The following is a 22,155-nucleotide window of genomic DNA, read 5'->3' on the forward strand; positions in this document are numbered from 1 at the left end:
GCTGATATATCAGTTTTCAAACACTCTGCAGAGGTTGTGCACTTTACCCACAAGCCGTGATTCCTATTCTGCCCGGAGAGAGCTACTCCCCATTAACCACTACCTAGGTGGCCTAGCAGGGCATCACTACGTAGCCTTTACAAAGATTCTCCGAGGCTTTAGCCACCCGTTAGGTTTCCTAAATGCACCGCACTCCTCTCCAAGGGGCAAACCCAAACTTGGCAGAGCGAGCCGCATACACCGAGCCCCATTGACGGCACGACGGCTAAGTGAACTACACCTTGGATCCTCTAATTATTCAGCTAAGGGCATCCCATGCCACCCTCATGGTTGCACTGTTTTCCCGGGCGGTCATCCATAGAACAGGTCCTTACGGAGAGGCACTCGAGAAAGCGCTCGAGCCCCCTTGAAGACCACAAGTACAACATCATAATAAGAGAAGGGAAAACAGCGTATCATAGATAATATCATCATGTTCATTGATTAGAGTTTGAGCAATAGCATAAAGCTAGACAATAATAATCCAACCCAAATAGGTAAACAAGGACATGGATAACAAAAGCTAGTCAATCCTTAGGCATAAAGGTGTAAAGCGGGGGGTGAATTAAAGAATGAATAGGACAGAGATAGGTCAAGGGACACTTGCCTCCACCAACCGACTGCTGCTCAGGGGCTTCTCCTGCGAATTCCTCAGGCTCTTCGACCGGATCGTTCTCTATGCGATTGCAAGCATACATACATCCATCCATTCAAATTAGGGAACAAACAGTACACCATACAAGAGAACAAATGAAGTAAATATGCATAAAATATCACATACGATAATAAACTTACCATGGTTAGAAAGAAACGAGAGAAGGTCTCGCAGGGGTTAAGGCTTATGCTCGAGGTGCACTACGGGTAAACGAATAACTAGACGTCACGTGCTCTAATTCCAATTGGTTCTAATAAAAGAATTAGCTACATGCACTAATGCAAACGTGACCACTTTTAGTAGATTATCATTGAATGAGATAGATGATTAGCTATACAAATTAACTAATGTAACCAATTTCCAAATTGAGGCCCTATCTTATTAATATGAACAACGGGATTAGCGCGCATAGGACACGGGGGGGGGGGGGGGGGGGTAGACGGGTCGTGCCAAGGCACGCGCACTACGCGAGCACGCGCGCGAGACCGCACGCACACGCCACGAATTAGCCGTGCGCACGTCGGGGCCGAGCGCTAGCCGAGCTCAAAGCCGCGCGCTAAAGGCACACTGGGCCGAGCTCGAGGCCACGCCGGGGCCGTCACGACGCGAGCAAGGCACGGCGGGGTGAGCGGGCGAGCACGGCGCACGGGCGGGGCGAAGCACGGGCGGGGCGGGGGGCACGGCCGGGGCCGGGACGGCACGGGGCCGATGCGGGCGCGGCCGAGCCGGGCGCGGGCGCGGCGGGGACGGCCGAGCCGGGGCGGGGCGGCCGAGCGGGGCTCGCGCGGGGGCGGCCGAGCCGGGGCAGCCGGGGCGCGGCGAGGGGCGGGCTCGCCGGAGCGAGGCGGGGCGGGGCGGCCGAGCGGGGCGGGGGCGGGGCCGGCGCAAGCTCGCCGGAGGGCCGGGCGGGGCGGCGCGGAGCGGCCGAGAACGGCCGAGCCGAAGGCGGCCGGGGCCGGGGCCGAGCTCGCCGAGCCGGGGGTGGCCGAGGGCGGCGCGGGGAGGGCGGCCGAGCGGGCGGCCGAGCGCGGGGCGGCCGAGGGCGACCGGGCGCGGGCGAGGCCGAGGCGGCCGGGGCCGATGCCAAGCTCGCCGGAGCGGCCGAGCTCGCCGGGGCCGAGGCGGGCGCGCCCATGGCGCGGGGGCGGGGGACGCCGGCGGAAGGGAAGGAGGGGGCGGCTAGGCCGCCGCGAGGCCCACGCGGGGGGAAGGGGGGGCGGCTGGGCCGAAAAATGGGGAAGGAGAGGGTGAGGGAGAAAGAAAAGGTTTTCTTTTTCTAAAATCTATTTTCCTCTAAATGAATGCATTCACATTTTTAAACAATCAAAAGGTATGCATGGCCCGGCATGGTGCATCACACAAAATAGAATATTTTAGGGTTTTGCTTTACATGGGACCTCAAGCCGAATCCCGCTATATTTTGGAAAAGATCAAGGTTTAGCGAGGAGAAAAGGGAAAAGGAAAGGGTAACGCCTGAATTTGGTGAGGGAAAAGAAGAAAAAAATTCTACCACCAAATTCAGGGCGTTACAAGGACCTTCGGTGGAGAAGAAGACCCCCAACAGTAGCCCCCTTCGCGGTGCTAGATCGTTTTTTCTGTAATGAGCTCAGTCCACGAAAAACACGACGGCTTCGGAATGCCGAAGGTCTGAAAAACACCTTCGATGAGCTTGTTATTAAAAACGATTAAAATACTCCGGGCGCTGGTCGGTCCACCATTCAGCCAGTGTACACGCTCTGGCGGTTCGCCTTCTTCACCTGTAGCACTATATAAACAGATAGGTTGGTGAGAAGTTACCACAACATTCATTGTCATATCACTGTTGCGCTGTTGAAAATTTTAACCGAAGCTGAAGCTTTCTGCATTCCGCTTTTGAACAAGTGCTTCGTTGCTCAAGATCAGCTTCGTCTTAAGGAGGGTGAATACTGAAATGGCCAGAGTAAGATCCACTGCTAGGGTGTCTTGTGAGGGAGACGAAACCAAAGTAACTAAAACAGCACCGATATCAGAGTTGATGAGACGATCAGGTTTGATTGTACCGGAAGAAGCTACCGCCGAAGGTGTTACTGCCGAAACTGAACAGATTGTGGCCGAAGGCGGAAGCGACAGTGAAAGCAAGGAAGACAATAGCATTCTGAGCCCAACAAAGCCTAGTCATATTGAGTTTGGAAGATCCACCGTAACAGCAGGGGATTTGGCTGTGATGAAGAAGCTGGGCTATTTTGGGAAAAATGATGATGAACTGATCCATTTTGCTAAGGAAGAAGTAGTTCTAGAGCCAAAGGAAGATGAGGTTGTTGTGTTTAAAAGCTTCTTCAGGGCAGGGCTTCGATTCCCCCTGTACGATATGATAGGGGAGGTTTTGAAAAGGTTTGAAATATATCTCCATCAGCTGACACCGAATACCATTGTTAGGCTCACTATTTACATATGGGCTCTCCAAAGCCAAGGTAAAAGTGTGAATGCCAAAGGGTTCTGCTGAGTGCACGAACTGCACTATCAGACGAAGGCCAGAGCTGATGGTCTTCATAAGAACTTCGAGTGCTATAATTTTGCATACCGAAAGGATACCAAGGCCCCAGTGATTGGCTACCATACTAAATGGCCAACCGGGTGGACTAATGAATGGTTTTACATGAAGGCTGACGAAAAGAAGAGATAGAAGCTCATGACTATAGTAATGAGCCCTCTGAGATTAAGCTTCGGCATGACGAGGCCATTATGCAACATGCAACTCGGCTCTGCATGCCAGCTGGCCGAAGTAGAATTCAGGGTGGTAGCTGGTCATATTAGCACTAGAGACTTAGTGCAGGAATATCTGGCAAACAAAACAGTCCCAACCTCTAGCGGATGGGGGATGCCAAAGAAGAAGGAAGAAGGGAAAAAATATGGACTTGTTCGACTTCCCTACCGTTTCAAATTTCAGAAGAAATTTAAAGAACCATGCTCTGAGTGGATAGAAATGATTGAGACCATGTGCAATGAGATCCTCGGAAATTATACAAAGAAGACCAGTTAATGACTGCCGCCTTCAGCACCCGGCCAAAACGAAGGTTGAATTGGGTGATTGATACATTGAATTTTGAATACCCAGATTACGATAGACTTGACGAAGGGGCCGGGGGGGCTAGGCAAGTCGTCCGGTCTATTAAGGAAGACCAAGAAACTTTGAAGAAGACGAAGACACAAGATGTGCTGAAACCAACAGCAAGCCCTTCGTCCTCTGCTGCTGAGGTCTCAGAAATATTGAAGGTAATGACTAAGTCCTTCCCATTCACACCGCTAAGTCCTCTAGGATTGGAACTGACTAGCTTCTTATAGAAAAAGGAAGTATCTTCGGCTGCTGATGGGAGAGACGGGGGCCAGAAGAAACGACACATGATGAATATACTACAAGCAATTGAGCAAACCCCGCCTCCGGCTTCGGCAAGCAAAGCTGCCAAACCGACCGATGTCGAAGACACTACTGCAGCCGAAGATGAAAACCTCACAACCACACTGTCTGAAATTGATAGGCTTATATCAGATGTGGTTGTGGAGAAGGAGGTGGTCGCGACAGTTTCAGACAAGGGAAAAAAGATTGATGAAACTTCTTCAGAGGGAGCGAATTTTGACCTATGGCACCTGGGCAGCCAACAACTCTCTGAAGAGGACAAATTGGAGTTGAAAGAATTTGCAATCTCCTGTGGTTACCAGCCAGGGTCAATGCTCTTTGGCGGGATCGACGAAGAAATCGTGGGATGCATCTGCGACCGTGCTGGTGCTAAAATTATAAGTACCCTGTCTAAGAGTATTGGATTACCGAAGCTCGAGAAGGACATCAACTGCTATAGGCGTCAGCATATCATAGGCATCATGTTTTATTCTAATTTTAAAGTAAGAACCTTTTTACAAGTTATCAGTGATATGTTTGTATTAGCTTAAGTATTCTATTTTTAAGTTTGTTTTTTCCAGAGTTTGTTACTAAGCAAAGCTCTGAAGATGCAACAAGATGATGAAGATAGGAAGAACGAAGCTATTGTAAAGGGTTTAGAGGATAAAATCAAAGAACTTGAGGATTCTTTTCTGGATTTCAATTAAAATTCTAGTTTTAAAAATTTTAGGATTTATATCTCTGACAACCTTTTAGTATTCCCATCACCCATTAGGAGAAGATAAATAAAATAAAAACGAGGAACTCATTTTAGAAGACATGTTAATCTTTAATCTTTTGTAGAAATAATATATAAATCCCAAAATAGGATTTCAGATGTTACAGTTGTCTCCCAGTCAACTATGGTTGCGGAGCATCGTTGTCGTCATATAATATATTTATTTAGTTATTGTATATAGAACCTCTATTATATAATAAAGATGTGACATTGATTTCTGTATCATGAGTCATCATATGTGTGAGACTTGATCCTAGCACATATTTGACACGCGCTTGAATTTGCCCTTAAATTCGGGTGTGACAAGTGTGCAGTCTCATCGAATGTTATCTCATAAATCTCCATAATGTGGTTAGTCTCCAGGTTAAGAACATGATAAGCACAAGAATGTAATGCATAACTAAGGAAAACCTCATCAGAAGACCGAGACTCAAATTTGTCCAAATTACCTTGTTTCAGCGCAAAGCATCTATAGCAAAACACCCTGAAATGACTAACCTTAGGTGGCCGTCCAAACCGGAACTCACAAGAAGTTTTGTTCAAGAAAGCATGAAGAAAGATGCGATTTGACACATGGCAAGCAGTGTTATCGCTTTGGCCCAAAAACGCCTAGGATCCTAGGCTCAACTAGTGGTCAAGGGGCGCAGCGTATGCATATATACTCCGCGGCACACAATCAGCTGGCATAGGGTTGGCGTAACAACCCTTGGAAATCTTGGTAAAGCGGTTGCGATGAGCTCGCGAATGGGGCGATGCTGGTATGTGTGACCCGCTTGGCGGCGAGGGCACAGGAACACGCGCATGCGAAAGGACCTGGTGTACGGGCCCTACGTTGTCAATGACTGGTGACATGGCGTGTGGGTCCGGAGTGCTGAAGCATGGGGTAGCATTTGCTTTAACGGGCCCTCCTGCCAGTGTCATGGCGATGGCGTACTGTGCACTGAGAGACTACCTGATGGGGCCCTTCTGTAGGCGTCGGATGCAAGTGGCTGGAAAGGTGGGCTGTCGGGGTAGATCCCGACCCACGAAGCACTTGTAGTTATTTTCCTTTTTTCTTTTCTTCATTTTTATTTTTATTTTATATTTTCAATTTAAATCTGTAAATTCCAAATTCAAACCCATGTCTAAGCTCCAAATTTCAAATTAAATGCACCAATCAAAGATCCAACATGTATGCACAAATTTATTTTATGTATAGGTTATTAAGTTAATCTCTTGAACATGAGGATTATGTAGGCTAAATCAATGAGAAAACACCATCACATGTAAATAATAACCCACACTCTTACTTCATTAGATTTTAGGTGTTACAGCTAGCCCGGGTCCATCACCAAACGTGTTGGGCTGGGCATGGACCGGTTCAAAATACGGGCCTCGGGTCAGGTCTACGGGCTCGGGCTCCATGTACACCTATACTGATTCCTAGCATGTCTCAGAATAATTCGACTATTGCTTCCTTAATTTTATCCATGATAGCTGGTGGTAAAGGACTGGATTCTGAGACATGAGGCTCATGTGACTAGGTAGTGTTATGCATGTTGTCTACATGAGGATAATCTATGTGTGGCGAAGCGAACCCCTCTAACTCCCTATGAGTTGGGCGGTACTCAGTTCTAGATGCGGGAATGCTTTGGTTTTGGTGGGCCGAAGGTGGAGGAGGGAGGAGATGTTGTGGTATAGAGCCTGGTTGCGTGTTGTGCATATTGTACCAATCTGAGTGTTGTACCCCGAACAGTCCGTGGTAGGTCCACAACGAGTTATCAAGAGTCCAGTCTGGGGCCAAACTGTCCGAGATTATACTCGGATGGCTCGAGCGTGCATAGGGATGCTAGCATGTTACATAGGAGTTGTAAGGGTAGCAGCTTCCCTAGAAATAAGTTTATTGGCATACCATATAATTGCTAGGATTGTGGAGGCCCATTTGTTGCCGATGCGACCTCGTGAGATGGAAAACTAGGTATAGTAGATTTTTCGAGCGCACCTGTGAGTTTCTTGAGTAAGTGTTCTACCCCTCCCAGAAACTGCTCTAACTGATCCCTTTGTTGATCTACATAATGCTTAATAGATTGATTATCAGTAGAATTACTTACATTGCTATTTTGGAGTGAAGGTACAAGGAAGTCGAGCTTGATCTCCCCTTTCTTGATAATTCTCTGGTGTCGATCTAGAGTGAGGTGTGACCAGAACTTCGCTTCTTCGTGCACCCATGCACATTGTCGTAGCACATCATCATCCAATTGCTTCATGAGGTCTTCAAACCATTGTTGCTCATCGACCGAGAGACATTCCATAGTCAATCTAAGGAAATTATCTGGGGAGGCATTAGTGTGATCTTTGGGACCGACCATTGAGGCCATTCTAATAGATCTAAAATGCACTTGTCACTTACAGAGTCGCCAAAAAGTGTGTTGGCGCCTTTTTGGGACAAACACCAAACGAACCCTAGAGCCTGTGCGTCACATGCTGGGCCTTAGGGTCCTCTCTATGGGAGCACGAACCATCCGCGTTGGGCAGCCAGACCGTCCATGACTACGCAGAGAGATGTGCTCCTCCTATGCTGGCGCGCGGACCGTTCGCGGGTGAGTGGCGAACCATCCGCGATGGGACACAGAGCTTCATGAAGATCCAAGATCTCGCCTTCCGAGAGGGACCCTATCTAGAAGGAAGGATCTTATGGTTGCTTTGGTGTCGGCAGGCCACCCAAAGCTCTTATTGATGACATGGATTCGGAGAGAGGCAAAGATTGGAGGTTGAGAGGCTACAACTAAGGCTAGATTTACTCCTAAAGCTGGTGCATAAAGTAAATAAGATAAAACTGGATTATGGTTCAATTGTTGGATGATTCAATCGGTTGTGCCCCTTCATATATATAGGAAGAGGTCTAGACACATTTTTAGGATAATTATGCACAAGATAAGGACTCTAGCCCAAATTAATTAGATCATGGACCGTTGACAAGCCGAACCGTCTGAGGTCAGAATCGTCTGGGCCACATGATCGGACCGTCTGGTCGCTTAGATGTTACATTTGGTGCTCAACACATATATGAATCATATACACAAATATATAATGTTGCAGACAACAATGGTGCTTATTCATGGGTACTCATGGCTAAATGGGCGACCTTAACTAATTCGACACAAGCACGATTAGACACAACACTATCCGGCACGACCAAATAACTATGCCGTGTCGGCACGACACTAATGTCTGAACGTCAGCGGAGACAGTGCATTAACTTTATCGTGCTGGCACTATAGACACAGTAAGCACGTAGTGCTCATGCCTGTTTAGGCACCATAAACGAATAAAAATTATTCTGATACAGATAGGCATCAAATATACATTAACTAAGCTATTAATTGCAATGACAACCTCATTTAAAACCTATCAAAACACTCACACCTCATTAGAAAACTCTAGATAGATAGAAAAAAAGAGTCCTTCTGAGTTTATTTAAGTTACAAATCTATTATTCAAGTCTAAAAATTATTACAACTTTATCATATAATCCGACTCAATAGTGCCTGCTTCTTAATCGTGTCGTGTTTCAACCGACACTAGAGATTTAGGTAGTAACCTAAACACGACGCTATGCACTGGTCCATGCCGACACAGAAACTATTAGTTAACATAATGCGGTGCTTGGCCATGCTAGATTTGTCATGCTTAGTGCTGGTCCATTTAGTCATCAATATTTATGGGGCACTCTAACGCTGGGATGCAAAAGCATGTCGTTCTTCTTTCGAACAGTGAGGCCTATGTCCTCAGTCATGTCCAGCTCACTTGGCTCCAGCCCCTCTTCGAGCTTCCAGTCGAAGTGGTAGAGCAGCGCAGCCAGCGCGAGCTCTATATTGGCCTGTGCAAACACCATCCCAGGGCATATCCTTCTACCGGCACCAAACGGTATGTACTCAAAGTCCATGCCCTTGAAGTCGACCGTGCCACACTCAAATCGCTCAGGCTTAAACTCTTCAGCATCATCCCAATACTCAGGATCCCTGCCAATGGCCCACGCGTTCACGAACACCGTGGTGCCCTTTGGCACGTCGTACCCAAGGATCTTGCATGAGTCCCTTGCTTCCCTTGGCACAAGCAATGGCGCCGCTGGATGCAGCCTCAACGTTTCCTTGATGATGAGCTTCAAGTATTTCATCTCTACCAAGTCATCTTCGGTCACTTTCGGCTTACCATTGAGGCTGTCGCGTAGCTCGGCTTGTGCTTTCTTCATCACATCCGGGCACCTCATAAGCTCCGCCATTGCCCAGTTCAGTGTAGTTGCTGATGTCTCACTTCCAGCGCTGAACAAGTCCTGTATATATATGCAAGAACATGCATGATAAACAAATTAAAATGAAAACAAACATGATAAACTCTTGTTATGTACTTACAAGTATAACGGCTTTGATTATTCCCATTGTGAGAGGCATGTCGAGGCCGCCATCCTTTTGTATCCTCAAGAGCACGTCCACTAGGTCCTCTGCTTCCTCCTCCTGGACAGCAGCGCCGTTCACCGCCGCTTGGGCTCTCCTTTCCTCGTGCTGCTTGATGGCGCATTCCATGAGCTCAAAGTTCTTCCTATGGTTCGCATGCGCTCGCCGTGCCGTCCCGCTGAGGAAGTTCATAAACGGCGATGACGGGAATAGGTCGCCTAGGCTGAACCCGGAGACGAGCTTGAGCCCCTCCTCGAGCGACACCAAGAACTCGTCCCGCCTGCTGAACCTGTCCCCGATCATGGCGCGCACCGCCGAATCGGCGACGAGCACGGCGATCCGGTGGCTGACGTTGACGGGCTGGCCTGGTGCGGTGGCGGCGACTGCGGCGACGAGGCGCGCCACCTCGTCCTCCCGGACGTGGCGAAACGACTGGACGCGGCGGGCGCTGAGCAGCTCCAGGATGCTGATCTTCCGGAGCTGGCGCCAGTGGTCGCCGTAGGGCGCGAACACCATGCCCAGCCCGTCCTGCATCATGATCTTCATCGTGGGGCTCCACGGCCGCGTGGCGAACGTGACGTCGTTCGTCCGCAGGACCTCGCGCGCGGCGTCCCGGGACGTGGCCACCACGACGGGGACCTCGCCGAGCCTGAGGTACATGAGCGGCGCGTCCAGACGGCGCGCGAGGTCGGCGAACGCGCGGTGCACCAGCGGCTTGCCCACGAGGTGGTGTAGGCTGCCGATCACCGGCAGCCGCCATGGGCCGGGCGGCAGCCGGACGCCGCTGTCGCTGCGGCGCCCCCTGAGTAGCCTGAGGAGCAGGAGCGGTAGGATCAGAGCCAGGAAGAGGCACAGATAGTGGGACGCTTGTGTTGGAACTGGACCGCCGACACACGACGTGTCCGTCTGGACCGCCCCCGCACACACGGCGTGCCCACCCAGGCTGTCGGGCCGCGACACACGCGCCCGCACGTATAGCAGCGGGCTTTAGGTCTTTTGGGCCAACACTCCCCCCAAAAAGCATGGTTTATATGGTTGAGGGTGGCAACCCCTATTAGGCTAGCTTGAAAGGGGTTGCACCCTCAACCATATAAACCATGCTTTTCCATTCTCACCAGACAATGTGTGAGGGGGAGATTGTTGGGAATAGTCCCACATTGTCTGGTGAGAATGGAAAAGCATGGTTTATATGGTTGAGGGTGCAACCCCTTTCAGGCTAGCTTTTTGGGGAGTATTGGCCCAAGAGCTTGCTCCATGCGCAGTACGTACTAGCTGGTGCCGAGCTTCGTTCTGCAAGCTCCTCTAAAATTGCCTCAGGCTCTAGCTCCTCTTGAGAAGCAGCTCTTCCATAGCAGTGTATTTTTAACAAATCGTTTGATAAAACAACTCTTTCTATATTATTATTTGATGTATAAGTAATAAATGTCTAATTCTCCTATCTAGCCATTTGCACGATCCAAATAATGCGTAAACAATTTATGTTCATAAAATATTATAAATATTGATGATAAAATTATTATAAAATATGATGTTATTAATGTCTAACTTTATGAGGCGTGGGACACGATGGTTGGCGTTGGACGGGGAGGCGACGTCAGGCGCAGGCCGGCGATGTCCGACTTAGGACGGCAGAGGTTGGGCTAGAGATGGCAATGGGTAAATTCTCACCGGGTATTACTACCTCATATCTATACCCATGACACAAAAAATAACCCCATCGGCTCACCCATATACACTGGTGGGTATGAATTTACCCCATACTCATATATACCCATGTGGGTATGGGTCACCCATCGGGTCACCCGTAACTACAAAAATTAAACATCTACAAAATATTATATCATACAAATTTCAAGTATATCTATCTAAATACCATTACAAAATTTCTAGTATGATTTAACCATCCATTCAACACACCAAAGATAATTGGATAAAGTAGTAACACTAGGATAGTACTACATGGCACATTACATGTTCTATTACATGGTCATTAAATTGTCGTTAAGCCTTCTATAACATTATGGCCTAAAAGGTTGTTAAATAGTAAAAAAATGGATGACTAAAGTCCAAATTTATGCTTGGCTAACTTTATATTGAGTATTCTATACCCACGGGTTAACGGGTATGGGTGAAGGCGGAACGTTCTAATACCTGTTTACCTATTGGGTGGAGATTTTTGCCCAATAACATACCCATGAGTGGAATATTTAACCCACATTTATACTCTAAGGGCTAGTTTGGATACTCAAATCCCCTTCGGGATTGAAGAGGATTGGAGAGGAAATTAGTCCATTTCCATCTCAATCCCCTTCAATCCCGAAGGGGATTTGAGGTTCCTAAAGTAGCCCTAATGGAGTAAATACCCATCGGGTATCGGGTCGTGGGTACCCATTGCCATCTCTAGGTTGGGCCATGGGCGTTGGCGGGGACGAGGAGTGACATAAGGAGCCCCTAAGAGCCAATTTTTTTTAAAAAATGATTTCGACTTCTAAATGTTTTTCTTGGGAGCTGTTTTTTGGTACTTTTTGTGAGAACTCCAGCTGTAGCCGGAACCGGTTTGAGAGCCTTTTAAACATCTCTCTACTAATATAATACATGAGTTTTTTTGTGTGTCGTCTCTCTCCCACTCACGTGAGCTCAGTCCAGCGCTAAGCCTCTGACCCTCGAGAGGGAGACTCAAACCCAAATTATTCACTTAGCTTTAATATGAAACGACTTCTATTTTCTATAGTGTTTTATCTCTATAGATTGCAGCTGCAGAGTCCGAACAACTGTCTTTAATCCGTAGGAAGAACAACCTTGCTTTTAAGTCAAGTTGGTTTTGTGACGATACACCTTGCAGCTCTTTGTTAGACAAAACATCGATACTTTAAATATATATATTAATAATTCAAAAGTAAAAATATATTTATATTTGAATAAATTCTCATTTAAATAAAATCTATCTAAGAACAGAGTTGCTTTCGGTGTGGATTATTTCCCGATTCCCATGGTAGCGACTTATATATAGCGATGTGTGGTAGGCAACTCGGCATTGCCATCGTCCATACAAGATGCTGCTTTGGCATTGCAGCCTGCGCGATGCTATAGTCACGTCGTCTAGCTGCATGCTGCCCTGGTCGCCGCTCGTTACACCCACGCAAATTCCGCCTCCGATGACGTGAGCAGCGGCTGCGCCGCCGTGCAGTTGCCACACGCAGTGGCCAAATGCGTGGCTAGTCGGTGTCGTCTTCGCTCCGGCCTCAAGCTAACACCTGACCTGATGACGCATGGACCTAAATGCGTACACGTATCCAAATTCAAGTGCTGGCCGGCCAGCCGGCCAGCCTACCGGATAAACTCTGCGAAGCCTTGGTTAGCTACAGACGTGCGAGAACGCCGCAACCGATGACGTGCACCACGCCACAGCACGCGGTCCATGCGCGGCCGGCTGGGGTGAGGAGGAATCCCGGCGACGGCGACGGCGACGGCGCCGTTCCGCGAAACCCAGGCCACGCTTTAATCTGATTTGACGCCATTTGGCAGCTACAATACCGGGTGAACAGCGACACAAATCACAAATGGCGACACTCCACGCTTCACGAAAAATCAGAATTGACCAAATATATATCTATATTTATACCCTATATAAATCAGTTAAAACATCAATACATACAACAAATTACCCCTCAGCCAAATCTCAACATTAAAATCAACGCTCTAGATCGCTTCATCTACCTTCTCTCTTAATCAATCGAAATCCGACGGTCGGTATTTTTTTATCATCTCTCAGGTGCTGCGCCAGTCCCCGTGATTACCCTTGCACGCCTCCACTGAACAATCAATGCCGCAACCGCCCTTGTGTAACAGGAACACCCAGAATCCCGGTTTTAAAATTAGTATTTTTTTTTCTAAAAAGAACCAAAGTAGAATGTCCCTAACGAAGAATTATACTTTGGAATTCACCCTTTCTAAAACAAATAAGAATACCAAAACAATGTTATAAAAAAAATAAGAAAATAGAAACAATGTCAATTTATTAGATTAGATTATCCCCTTAAAGAACTATAGAGAACATTCTTTTATGAATTAAAGTAATCCTTGATAAAGATTTTATATTAGCTTCTCCTAAATTAGATAAGTAATTAATATTCAGTTTGGATGTACTTTTATATACATCTAATGATAATAAGTTTCTAGAATGAATAAAGGTGTGTATTCATAATTGAAGCATTTGCCTAAATAAATAATTAATATATAAAATAAACATGACTTGCATCCCATGTTGGTTCTCTGTGCAATTCAAAATAGAAACTTGAAAAAGGAAACTAAAATCTGAAAAAGAAAAGAAAAGAGAAAAGAATAAAACCCGTTCTAGGCTAAATCCCACCCGGCCCAGTAGACCTCACCCCCACACTTGTACACACCAGCCCATGTTCTCCCTCAACTTTTCTTTTCCCCAATATGTTGTGTTTCACTGAGCAGCAGGGCCCACACCACAGTCACCCGCCCAGCCCACTCACGTGCTGCCCATCTACCTAACCCAGGCACCGCCAGGTGGGGTCGCTCGTCCAACCTCCCCTCCCCCAGATTCCACGCACAGAGGAAGCGTTTTTGGGCGCTGGCAGATGGGGCCACCTCATTGGGTTGATGTTGTCCAAGTGCACGTAGAGGATCGCCACGAACACAACAGAGAAACCGGAGTTCGATCGGTGGATAGCCCTCATTTATCAAACTGGACTTGAAATCCCCTCGAGCTTGAGACTCTATGATTGATTAGGCCTTGATAATATAGTTGACGTTCATGTACTCATCATTCTTCCCTTCTTGGTTTTGAGTCGTCCTTGACTCAAAGTCGTTGGTGCCTGCAAAATGTGTTAATGTAGTGCTTGATATCGTCCAACCTTGCTCCCCTTCTCGAAGTTAACCCTGTTGTTGTAAAACATACAAAGAACGACAAGTGGAACTAAACGTGATATGGTTAGCTTTAACATAGCCCTCTAATTGGTCATATTGTTTCATGACAAAAGGAAATTTCATATTTGAACAAATATATACTCGATGTACCATATATTTTCGTTTCTAATTATATCTTCCAATAACATGATATGTATGTTTAGATAACCATGGCAAATCAGCACTAAAAGAAAGTTTCTCCTATAAATTATTTAGATTACATAGAACATCAAATTCAATATAGCCCAAAGTATTTAAAGAAGATAACAACTTCAGCTCATCATGCACACTAGTTGTAGGATTGAATGTTCTAATTTTGGCACAATTAATAGGATCAGAAGCAACAACATCAAGTTTGTTCTCTAGTTGTGGCATAGAAATAATAGTATTATCATTACACAATTATTCTTTATCACAAGGAACAACAAGACAATCCTCTTGTAACCAAGGCAACTCAGATTTATCTAAAGGCATGACATCATTAGAATTACTCAAATTATTTTTAGTATCATCCATATAAATAAATTGTTCCCTCATAAGTGCTTTCACGTTTGTCCAAGTTTGTGGTTTCTCATAGTCATGCAAATTATTCCACCAAACTAACACATCATTCTAAATGACCGGCTTCGGGGTAACACAATCATAACGGACAACGATACACAGTTCATCGGGAAAAGGTTCCTAAAGTTCTGTGACAAATACCACATCCGTATAGATTGAGCAAGTTAACAGAATGATCTTGCAAGGCCTCAGTACTGGGTCTTCACCCACATTAAACAACTCAGCCAACAATGGTCGCAGGCACTGACCGCAATCCTTTGGAGCTTGAGGACGACCCTAAACCGCTCAACTGGTTACACGTTTATGCAAACACAAGGTTGACTTATTCCTTGTGGTTTGTCAATGGTTAGCACTCTAGGGTAGTCAGTGGACAGACTAGAGTGTGAGATTATACTTGTGCAACCATGTCAGTCGGCTTGTGGTGTGCAGGTGTGGAGCATAGTGACGGTGGTCGACGGCTGAGGTGAAGGTCATGCAGGCTCGTGCTGATGGACCGGGAGCGGTGAAGGGTGGTGAAGGGGGAGTGTTGGGTCTTGACTCACAGACTAGAGCAGTCGGGTGACTAGTCATGGTTGCTGACACCTGGGACACACACTCACGTGAGGACGTAGTGGTGTGGATCGTGTTGCAGGTGCAGTCGAGGACTGGTGGTACACATGTCTGGTCATGGAGGACACGCATGCGGTGCGGTACTCACGACAGGTTTGGTGGTTTGGGCCTTAAAACCACCCAGTGCTACGAATAGCGGGTTTTGCTGAGTTTGGGCCTCAAAACTCAGCGGCGGCGGTTTCGGAGGGAACCGGTGGCGACACATGGCATCACAACGAAGGGTGTGTTAAGGCGAAGCAACTTTGTGTGGAGCATGTGGCCGTCAGATAAAAAACCTAGGAGTTAGACCAGTTCGCCCCTGGTGAAGTGGATAAGCTCTATCTAAATAGGTCTAGTTTAGGAAGTGTAAATAACCCTCTGCAACTGTGATTTGCTCAGCTTCAGTAGTCAAAGTATCTTTGGCAACATACTTTTCTGGCACAACAAGACCTGATTGCCTCATCACCTCTTATATTGGTGCCGTCTCAATTACTTCGGCCTCGTCTATCTCACGAGACACTCTAGCAGTTGATCACACTCTGGCCATTTCAATGTTTTCACTTTTTGACGAAGCTAATCTCAAGTGATGAAGCGTTCGCTCGAAAGCGCAATGCAGAAAGCTTCAGCTATGGTTAAGTTTTTTAATAGCACGACAGTGCAATGGTAATGAATGTTGTGGTAACTCCTCACCAACCCGTCTGTTTATATAGTGCTACAGGGGGGAAGGTGAACCGCCAGGCCGCTCGCACTCGTTGAACGGTGGACCGTCCGGCGCCTGGAATATTATAATCGTTTCTCGGCAACAAGCTCAGGGAAGGTGTTTTTTGGACCTTCGGCATTCTGAAGCCTTCGTGTTTTTCGCGGATCGAGCTCGTTACAAAAAACGATTGGGGGGCCTTCTTCTTCGCCGAAGGTCCTCTAAGCAAAAACACCTTCGGCAGGACAGTATGAAAGCAGTCGTGACATGAAGATGTAAGCCGAAGCTACGATTGAAAGAGCTTCAGCTTGGTGTCATGCTAAAGACGAAGGACGATACCGACTTAAAGAGGAAAAGACTGTATAGTCCCTGATAGTCTGTATTATGATTATAATTAGTTATCAGGGACATGGATGTAATTTTGTCCGGGCTGCGTCCTGTCCCTATAAATAGATGAATAGTACCCATGTACTGTTCACGCTGAATTGTAATCACTCTCGGGCCCTTCACGCTCTCTCACCTTCTGTCAAGCCAAAGGTATCATTGTAATATCAATATTGTTAATGCTTATAAATGTTCAATGATGATAATAATAAATGAATCGTTGGCATATAACAATTATTATCTTCATTTATTTGTATTCCTTTATTGTCTTATTTATATTCATGTTTATATGATAAGATGATGAAGGTGTATCCTTCATGACCTTCGTCTGAAGATCATTATATCCGAGAGGAAATAATGCTTCAAAGGATGAAGGTCTCTAACCATTAACAATTGTGTTGCCTTGTTCTTGATTTATAGCATCCGAGAACAAGTGACCAACAGGCGGACATTGTCATTCCCTAGAAGCTAACCAACCCTAAGACGGCTTGGTCTGGGACATCGTTGCTGGCCTTGCTGCGACGATTCCTGTGAACCAAGGAGGGCACATCCTCTTCATCCTCCTCTTCCTCCAAAACATACCTACTAACTCTAGTGCCACCGCAACTCTCAACGTCATCTTCAAGATCGACATTCGCCACGTCATTACCAAGGTCTGGAGAAGTGGAGTCAGCCTCCAGTTCTAAGCCGGATGAGCGCCAAAGCTTTCCTTTTCTCCTCTTCGTCTCGGTGGACATGGCCAAGGAGCCTACCCAGCGTGTCCGCTTGCGACGAGCGCTACCAGGGCTGCAAATTCTTTTCTGTCCATCGCACACACGCCCGATAACAGCATCCGCAGACTCAACTCGAGCAGACCTAGATGACTCTCCAACTAGTACATTCAGAACTGTGTTCACCTCAGCATCATTAGCAATAGACTGCGTCTAGAAGTGGGTCTGTCTCTCCTCTTTAGGAAAACCCCTATGCATAGTGATGAGGGCCTCAATCTCATTCGAAGAAGGTCGCACTCTATGGCCTAGGCTCCCGTCTTGAACAGGTGGATTGGACACGAACTCTAAAAAAGGCCTCTACGATAATGAGATTACACATTAAGAGCACTACATATGGCAATACATAAACTCTTACATGCTAGCACTTACCATCGAGGGAAGATTCCAGGCAGAGTATGAAGGAGGAGCACCGACGTTCAAAATTTTACCCCTCAACATCAAATCAACTCGACTCAGTACGTTCTCCTTAGATATCTACTTATTGGTAACTCGAGAAGGGTCGTTCACCCCTGTGTACAAATAAACCGGGTAGACTCCATCCTTCAAGGTTGAGTGTTCTTAAAAATGAAGTTGACAATGACGACTTCAACAGTCAGGCCTCTGTTCTTCAGTGCAGATATCTCAACAAGCAAAATCTTGGCCTCAACAAGCTCCGAATCAGTCGGGACCTCTGTCCAACTAGGTGTTCAGACGTCGGGTTGTCTCCTAGAGTGTGCGGGTAGCGATTTGTGATGATTCTCCATGTTAAACCACTCGAAATGCCATCCCTTGGTACTATCCTTCAATGGAATGTCAAGGTATTCAGATTTCCTACCTTGGCGAAGCTCCAAACTGGCACCTCCAACTAGCTGATGCTTCCCCTAGCTATTCCAGGCCGACAATGGTAAACGTATTTCCATAGGCCAAAGTGTGGAAAATTCCGAGGAAGGATTCACATAGGTGAACGAACACGACAATTTGAAGCACAAAGTTGCTATTCAGATGCGTAAGATTGAGAGAATAAAAATCAAGGAGGCCACAGAAGAAGGGAGAAACTGGCAGAGTTAATCCTCGGATGAAGAAAGCATGAAAATAACCGCCTCGTGAGTATCCTCTATCGTGACGGTAATTCCCCGCCAGATCCACAAGGAGCATAACTCTTTGGACGGCAGAACACCGACTTCGACGAGGTGGAGAAGGTCAGTTCAAGAAATAACGGAAGCATTGTTACCATAGAAAGGAAGTTGTCTGTTGGGATCAATCGGAGGGATGTCTGGCATGGCAGCACCCTGTTTTCTCTTCCTGGGCGCCATCGCGATCATGCAGGCAAAAAGCTCAAGAACAGCGCGACAAAGAGTGGGAGTTCGAGAGGCTAGAATGCAGCGGAGGAGAAACAAAGTTAGGGTTCATGCACCAAGAAACCGTTGACGAAGATATAAGCGAGCGCATTAAGTCAAGCGCAACGTGACAGGCTGGTAGCTCGGACTTGTTTTCGGCATAACAAGAGTAGAATGGGTCGGACAATGTATCCGGTCGAGTACACTTGAGTGTTTTCGAAAGCTAAAGTTGTCAATCGAGTTCACTGGAATCAATTCGTCAAGCAAATGCACAAACTATACAACAACATATAGGCAACGTTCGGATTTTAATCAACTGGTAGAAGAACATTACAAAAGGAAATAAGACCCGACTCATTATAAGCCGACCTTGATATCCTTTTTCTACTACTAATAAACTACTACTATAACTCATACTACTACATCTACAACTAAATTATACTACTAATTATGCCGGTGGCATCTTACCATCGGTGTTGTCGCCCTCACCGTCATCGCCATCGCCTCCATCGTTGTCGCCTTCGCCCTCGCCGTCATCGTCACCCTCACTGCCGCTGTCGCCGCCCTCCTCGGAGTCCTCCTCTTGCTTCGAGGAGTTCTCCAAGGAGTCCTCCCCCAAGTCATCTGATCCCCCGAGCCCCACGCGCTCGACGGACCAGATGTAGGCCCGCTCCGCCATCGATAACCCCTTAGAATCGTCCGAGTCATCAGACGACGTCGCAGGGTATGTCGGGGTCGGCGAGCCGTAGTCCCCCGAGGAGAATTCCTCCTCAGAGAACTCTGAGTCCCCAAAATCCTCAGATGGGGGACTCGGAAGGAGCTTATGTTTCCCCTCCGACGAGTGACACTTCCCCTTGCCTCCTTTGCCTTCGGCCATTGTTCTCGAGGGTGGAGGGGAAAAAAGAGGGAGAGAAGACGAGTTAGCAAGTGCAAGTGACAAAGGCAACCGGGGCGAGTGGGCTATTTAAAGAAGCCAGGAGACGACCATTCATTTTCCGCCCGTTCACCGAACAGTCACAAGACTTCAATAGCGTCTCAACTCTCCAAGAAATGGGTCAGGCGGCTGGCACCGTTTCATATAACACGGCATCGGATGGAATCACAGTCAACCACTCAAACGCAACGTTACACCTCCCCGTCGTATCATTTTACTATTTCAAGACAAGACGATGGTCACCTTTCACTGGATAGACACCCATCGGGTACCCATTGGGTGTACCATCCGGATTTTTTGAGATTTTCTGAAGCAACAAGACAGACAACATATACACAATGAATACACAACAACAAAGGGGGAGATTGGTCAAACTGGAGGAAGTCCATACTCCACCAAGCATAAGTCCAATCAGCAGAAGCATTGAAGTCTTCGATCGAGTGCCGTCCAGCCAGGCTCCCTCTGGTTTGGGTTCAACCGACCGAGCTCCAATTCATCAAGGGGTCCGATCAGAGTGACTCTAAACCAAGCAGGGTATGGAAAGATGTCACCACCGAGCTACTCCAAAATCATTTTGAAAGCAAAGCAATGAAGACCTTTGAGTTGATTATTTCAAAATCAAAACAAAGCTCGGGGGCTACACCCATAGTCGTGAAATTTTAGAAAAGAATGCTAAACTCTAAAGCGTGCAATGAAGACCTTTGAGTTGATTATTTCAAAATAAAATCAAAGCTCGGGGGCTACACCCATTGGGTGCACCTTTGGTGCACCCAACTGAGACGTGAAATTTTGGAGACGCATGCTAAACTGAAAAGCATGCAATGAAGACCTTTGAGTTGATTATTTCAAAATCAAATCAATGCTCGGGGGCTACACCCAATGGGTGCACCGAAGTCATGAAATCTCAAGAAAAAACGCTGAACTCAAAAACGAGCGATGAAGACCTTTGAATGGATTATTTCAAAATCAATTTAAAGGTCAGAGGCTTGTGGGGGATGGATATCCCTCGGGTCCACACGAGTGCAAAAATTCGTCCATAGCCACACAACAGGCGCCCTCCTGAGGTGTCCCGCTGTGGGCCGGATAAAAGGAATCAGCAGAAGCGAGCTGGTCCAGATGCGAAAGAGGCCCACGTCCAAGTTAGCCGTTGTGTAAGCGTGAATATGTCATGCCGGGTTTGTTGCACCCACTCGACATCCTAAACCACCGGCGATAACTCGGGTGCGGGAGCACCAGATTTCCCTAGGATAAAGGAAGATTGTTCGCTACAAATTAGGGCATAAGCAAGGAGGTTGTAATCAACACTTGTGCGGGGGAGCTCTCTCTGGTTGTGTATATAAGGCCAGGAGGCACCCCTACCATTTTCATCTCATCAACAACCCACCATTCTAGTAGTCACATCTTGTAAACTCACCCAAACACAGAAAACCACCACAGTGTGATATCCTGGCCCCTAGGATAGTGATGTCCTGACCCAAGGCTTAATAGAATTAATAGAGTATCTATACCAACAAGGTGCATCTTCTTTTTCGGAAGTCTATCTCGAAAGAACCTCCAAGTTAAGCGTGTTTGGCTTGGAGCAATTTGGGATGGGTGACCGATCGAGAAGTTTTCTCGGGTGCGCATGAGTGAGGAAAAGTGCATACAAAAGACTTGTGTTGGTTTGTGGGGACAATATATGATCCTAGCGAGCTGTCAGGAGTAAGTACCGCCGGTCCAAGGATTGGACGGGGTGTTACAAGTGGTATCAGAGCCGACCCTCAAGGTTTTACATGTGTGTGTGGGTTAGGGGTTCGGGTATATGGCGCATGGCGCATGTGGGCCCAGAGTGGTCACATGGCATGGCATATGACGACACTAGACACAGACGTGACTAAGAGGGGAGGTTCCTGGATTGGAGTTGACCAACTAGGACGTCGGTCTTCTAAGGGGATGAATTGTGATATCCTGGCCCAGAGCTTAATAGAATTAATAGAGTATCCATACAAACAAGGTGCATCTTCTTCTTTGGAAGCCTATCTCGAAAGAACCTCCAAGTTAAGCATGCTTGGCTTGGAGCAATTTGGGATGGGTGACCAACCGGGAAGTTTTCTCGGGTGTGCATGAGTGAGGACAAAGTGCGCACAAAAGACTCGTGTTGGTCTATGGGGATGATATATGATCCTAGAGAGCTGCCAGGAGTAAGTACCGCTGTTCCAGGGATTGGACATGGTGTTACACACAGGAAGTAGGGTATTACGTCTCTCAAAGCGGTCTGAACCTGTTCAAGCTTGTGTGTTTCCCTCCTCGTGCTACAACACGAACCATCGAGTCACAATCTGCGACGCCGTCCTACCCAAAAACACCACAAGGGTAACCTCGGGTGTGCGGTCGGATACAAAACACCGACAACACATTCGTCTTTGCTTGTCAGTTCTGTGTACTGGTAAGGTTTGAAGTTTTTGACAACATTGTTGCTTTCACTGAAGACCTTGTCGATCCAATCAGCGAGCTCTAGGATCTGAGCTAGTAAATCTGGCACAACTTGGTTGTCAACAACTTCTTGAGATGGATTGGGCACATTCTTGTGAATGGCAGCAGCATGACCTCCATCTCATGGACAACCCATTTTAGGGTGTCGTATGGTGTGTTGGACATGGTTCTGGCAGGGAAGCTACTGAGCTTCAGAACTGGGCATAAACAAAGAATAAAA

The 22,155-nt window shown here is 47.1% G+C and overlaps 1 protein-coding gene across 1 annotated transcript; it reads right to left on the reverse strand.

The window, feature by feature from the left end:
* Positions 1 to 8,147: 8,147 nt before the first annotated feature.
* LOC103628355 (zealexin A1 synthase) lies at positions 8,148 to 19,406 on the reverse strand. The gene is made up of 4 exons (XM_008648571.2): positions 18,998 to 19,406; positions 16,921 to 17,329; positions 9,237 to 10,221; positions 8,148 to 9,157 (listed from the first exon to the last, which is right to left on the reverse strand). Exons 1-4 carry the CDS (start codon positions 19,404 to 19,406, stop codon positions 8,537 to 8,539), a joined length of 2,424 nt encoding a protein of 807 aa, XP_008646793.1. The 3' UTR covers positions 8,148 to 8,536.
* Between the last annotated feature and the right edge of the window lie 2,749 nt (positions 19,407 to 22,155).

This window comes from Zea mays, chromosome 5, assembly GCF_902167145.1.
Source record: "Zea mays cultivar B73 chromosome 5, Zm-B73-REFERENCE-NAM-5.0, whole genome shotgun sequence".
Classification (NCBI taxonomy): Eukaryota; Viridiplantae; Streptophyta; class Magnoliopsida; order Poales; family Poaceae; genus Zea; species Zea mays.